General features: G+C 39.4%; 1 protein-coding gene across 1 annotated transcript; it reads left to right on the top strand.

Moving 5' to 3' along the window:
* Positions 1–205: 205 nt before the first annotated feature.
* LOC121486665 (glyceraldehyde-3-phosphate dehydrogenase-like) lies at positions 206–1287 on the top strand. Its single transcript, XM_041747748.1, has one exon. The coding sequence runs from the start codon at positions 206–208 to the stop codon at positions 1199–1201; it is 996 nt and encodes a 331-aa protein (XP_041603682.1). The 3' UTR covers positions 1202–1287.
* The last annotated feature ends 2892 nt before the right edge of the window (positions 1288–4179 follow it).

Genomic DNA, 4179 nt, shown 5'->3' with positions numbered 1-4179 from the left:
TCCACTTTGATTTTCTGTAATACCTACCATAAAGTGAGACTTAGAAGTAGCCCCTTCTTTCCTTTCTCAAGTAATATCATTAATAAAATTAAGAAAAGCTGATTTTTATCTTCTCTTAAAATATACATTTCAGGCTCTCTGCTCCTTCCCGTTCGACAGGGAGCCACATGTTCTGGTGTAGTGCCAGCCGCCTCCGGGAGACACAATGGTGAAGCTCAGAGCGAATGGATTTGCCCATATTGGGCACCTGGGCACCAGGGCTGCTTTTAACTCTGGCAAAGTGGATATTGTTGCCATCAATGACTCCTTCATTGACCTCAACTACATGGTGTACATGTTCCAGTATGATTCTACCCACGGCAAATTCTATGGCACGGTCAAGGCTGAGAACGGGAAACTTGTCATCAATGGGAAGTCCATCTCCATCTTCCAGGAGCGACATCCCGCCAACATCAAATGGGGTGATGCTGGTGCTGAGTATGTTGTGGAGCCCACTGGGGTCTTCACCACCACGGAGAAGGCTGGGGCTCACTTGAAGAGTGGGGCAAAGAGGGTCATCATCTCTGCTCCTTCTGCTGATGCCCTCATGTTTGTGATGGGTGTGAACCACGAGAAATACAACAAGTCTCTCAAGATTGTCAGCAATGCCTCCTGCACCACCAACTGCTTGGCTCCTCTGGCCAAAGTTATCCCTGACCACTTTGGCATCGTGGAGGGCCTAATGACCACCACCCATGCCATCACTGCCACCCAAAAGACCATGGGCGGCCCCTCTGGGAAGCTGTGGCCTGAAGGCAGAGGACCTGCGCAGAACATCATCCCTGCTTCCACTGGCGCCACCAAGGCTGTGGGCAAGGTCATCCCTGAGCTGAAGGGAAAACTCATTGGCATGGCCTTCCATGTCCCCACCCCCAACATGTCAGTTGTAGATCTGACCTGCCCCCTGGAGAAAGCTGCCAAATATGACAACATCAAGAAGGTGGTAAAGCAGGCATCAGAGGGCCCTCTCAAGGGCATCCTGGCTGAGGACCAGGTTGTCTCCTGTGACTTCAACAGTGACACCCACCCTTCCACCTTTGACACGGGGGCTGGCATTGCCTTCAATGACCACTTCGTCAAGCTAATTTCCTGGTATGGCAATGAATTCGGTTACAGCAACCAAGTGGTGGACCTCATGGTCCACATGGCCTCCAAGGAGTAAGAGCCTCCTGAACCACCAGCCCCAGTGAGAACAAGAGGAAGAGAGAGGCCCTCAGCTGCTGGGGAGTCCCTGCCCCAACTTAACCCCCCAACACACTGAGAATCTCCTGACCTTCAATTTATATCCCAGACCCCCTGACGAAGTGGAGGCTCTTGGGGAGCCCTACCTTGTCATATGCCGTCAATAAAGTATACTGTGAAAAATAAAATAAAATAAAATAAAATAAAATAAAATAAAATAAAATAAAACAATAAAGTATACTGTGCACAGCCAAAAAGTGTATACACACACACACACAGACACACACAGACACACATATGCACACTTCAGAAAATTTTCCGTAGTGAGTTCTTTTTGAACATTAAAAGAATAAATTTCATTTTAATGATAAACAAACCAGTATAAAACTGAATAAATAGGGATCCCTGGGTGGCGCAGCGGTTTGGTGCCTGACTTTGGCCCAGGGCGTGATCCTGGAGACCCGGGATCGAGTCCCACGTCGGGCTCCCGGTGCATGGAGCCTGCTTCTCCCTCTGCCAATGTCTCTGCCTCTCTCTCTGTGTGTGACTATCATAAATAAATTTAAAAAAATTAAAAAAAAACTGAATAAATAAATGTCATTCTAAAAACTTTTATTTAAAATTGGCCTGATTCTTCCAACTGAACAATGGATCCAATATTGAAATCTACAAAATGAAGCTACAAAAGTATTACATGATATAATGGAGTCATTCTTCTTTATAATTGTGCTAAAATGTACATAATATAAATTTTATCATTTTAATCATTTTAAGTATATAATTCAGTGGAATTAAGTGCATTCATATTGTTTTACAATAAATTACAATGAATGCCACTATCTATTTTCAGAACTTTTTAATTTTTTTGTTTTTTTTGTTTTTTGAGAGAGACAGAATGAGAATCCCAAGCAGGCTTCACATGAGCCTAATGTGGGACTCAGGCTCACAACCCTGAGATCATGACCTGAGCTGAAATCAAGAGTCAGATGTTTAACAGACTGAGCCACCCAGGCACTCTCAGAACATTTTTATCATCTCAAACCAACACTATACTCAGTAAACAACGTCTTCCCAACTTCCCTCCCCTAAGCCCCTGACAATTACTATTGTATTTTCTACCTCTATGAATTTGCCTATTCTAATTACTGCATACAAGTAGAATCATATAATAGTTGTTTGTTCCTGGCCTATATCACCTAGCAAAATGTTTTCAAGATTTATCCATGTCGTATTATATATCAAAATTTCATCCTTTTTAATGCTGAATGATATTCCATTGTATGGATATATATTTTGTTTATCTATTCATCTGTTAATAACATTTAAGTTTTTCCACTTTTTGGCTTTGTGAATAATTCTGCTTAAATATCATTCAAATTTTTACTTGTAAATTCTCTATTACATGGTAATTCTCCACTTAATTTTTGACGAACTGACATACTGTTTTCTACAGCAACTGCACCATTTAACATTCCCACGTGCAAATGAACAATGGTTCCAGTTACTCCATATCATCTTCAACATTTATTGTTTTCTGTTTTTCTTAATAGCCACCCTAGGTAGTGTGAGGATAATTCTCTTTTTTATTCCGTTTTACTGAGAAATAATTAGGTTACATCCCTATATAAATTTAAGGTGTAGAATATTGTGGTTTGATTTACATATATATATTTTAAGATTTTATTTATTTATTCATAAGAGACACAGAGAGAGAGAGACAGACAGACAGACAGACACAGGCAGAGGGAGAAGCAGGCTCTATGCAGGGAGCCTGACGTGGGACTCGATCCTGGGTCTCCAGGATCAGGCCCTCGGCTGAAGGTGGCATTAAACCACTGAGCTACCAGGGCTGCCCTTGATTTACATATATTATAAAATGATTACCACAATAAGTTCAGCTGACATTTATCTTTTCATAAAGATACAGTAAAAAATGAAACAAAAAAGAAAAAATATTTCTTGCTTTGAGAACTCAAAATTAGCTCTCTTAACTTTGCTGTGAATCATACAGCAGTGTCAGTTACAGTCATCATGTTGTACATTATATCTCTTATACCTTATACTTATTTGTCTTATAACTGGAAGTTTATACCTCTTGGCTACCTTCTTCCAAACTCCCCCTGCCCTCTATCTCCATATCTAGTAACCACAAGTCTGATCTCTTTTTCTATCAATTTGTCTTTTTTTCTTTTCTTAGATTCCACATCTAAGTGAGATCATACAGTATTCGTCTTTTTCTATCTTACTTATTTCACTCATCGCTTACTTCATTGAACGGCCTTAAAGTCCATCCATGTTGTCACAAATGGTAGGATTTCCTCATTTTTTAGTTTTTAAATAGTATTCCATTGTGTATACACACCCACACCCACACAACTCTTTTATCTGTATATACATTGATGGACACTTAGGTGTTTCCATGTCTTGGTTATTGTAAATAATGCTACTATGGACATGAGGGTGCAAATATCTCTTTAAGTTAGTGTTCTCATTTCCTTTGGATGAGAGTGGAGAACAATTCCAGAAGTGGAATTGTTGGATCATATGGTAGTTCCATTTTTAATTTTTTTAAGATCCTGCATACTGTTTTCCATCGTGGCTATAGCAGTTTCTAATCCCACCAGCAGAATTCCCTTTTCTCCATGTCCATGCCAGCATTTGTTATCTCTTGTCTTTTTGTTAATAGCCATTCTAACAGGTGTGGGGTGATATCTCATTGTGGTTTCAGAATAATCCTTTATTAATCTCAGAATGAAAAAAATTTTCTAAATATAATACAAAAAAACCTCACAGAAGCCATGAAATAACATACTGATGAATTTCATTACTTGAAAATAAAAATTTAAGTAATGACTGCCTGGCTAAAATCATCATAAGAAAAATCAATATAAAGACAAACTAGAAAATAATTTCAACTTTTAGATAAAAAGTAAATTTCCCTAATTAACAAAAAAAAGC

Source organism: Vulpes lagopus, chromosome 1, assembly GCF_018345385.1.
Source record: "Vulpes lagopus strain Blue_001 chromosome 1, ASM1834538v1, whole genome shotgun sequence".
Classification (NCBI taxonomy): domain Eukaryota; kingdom Metazoa; phylum Chordata; class Mammalia; order Carnivora; family Canidae; genus Vulpes; species Vulpes lagopus.
The sequence above is the reverse complement of the archived record's forward strand: the minus strand, read 5'-3'. Positions and strand labels throughout refer to the sequence as shown.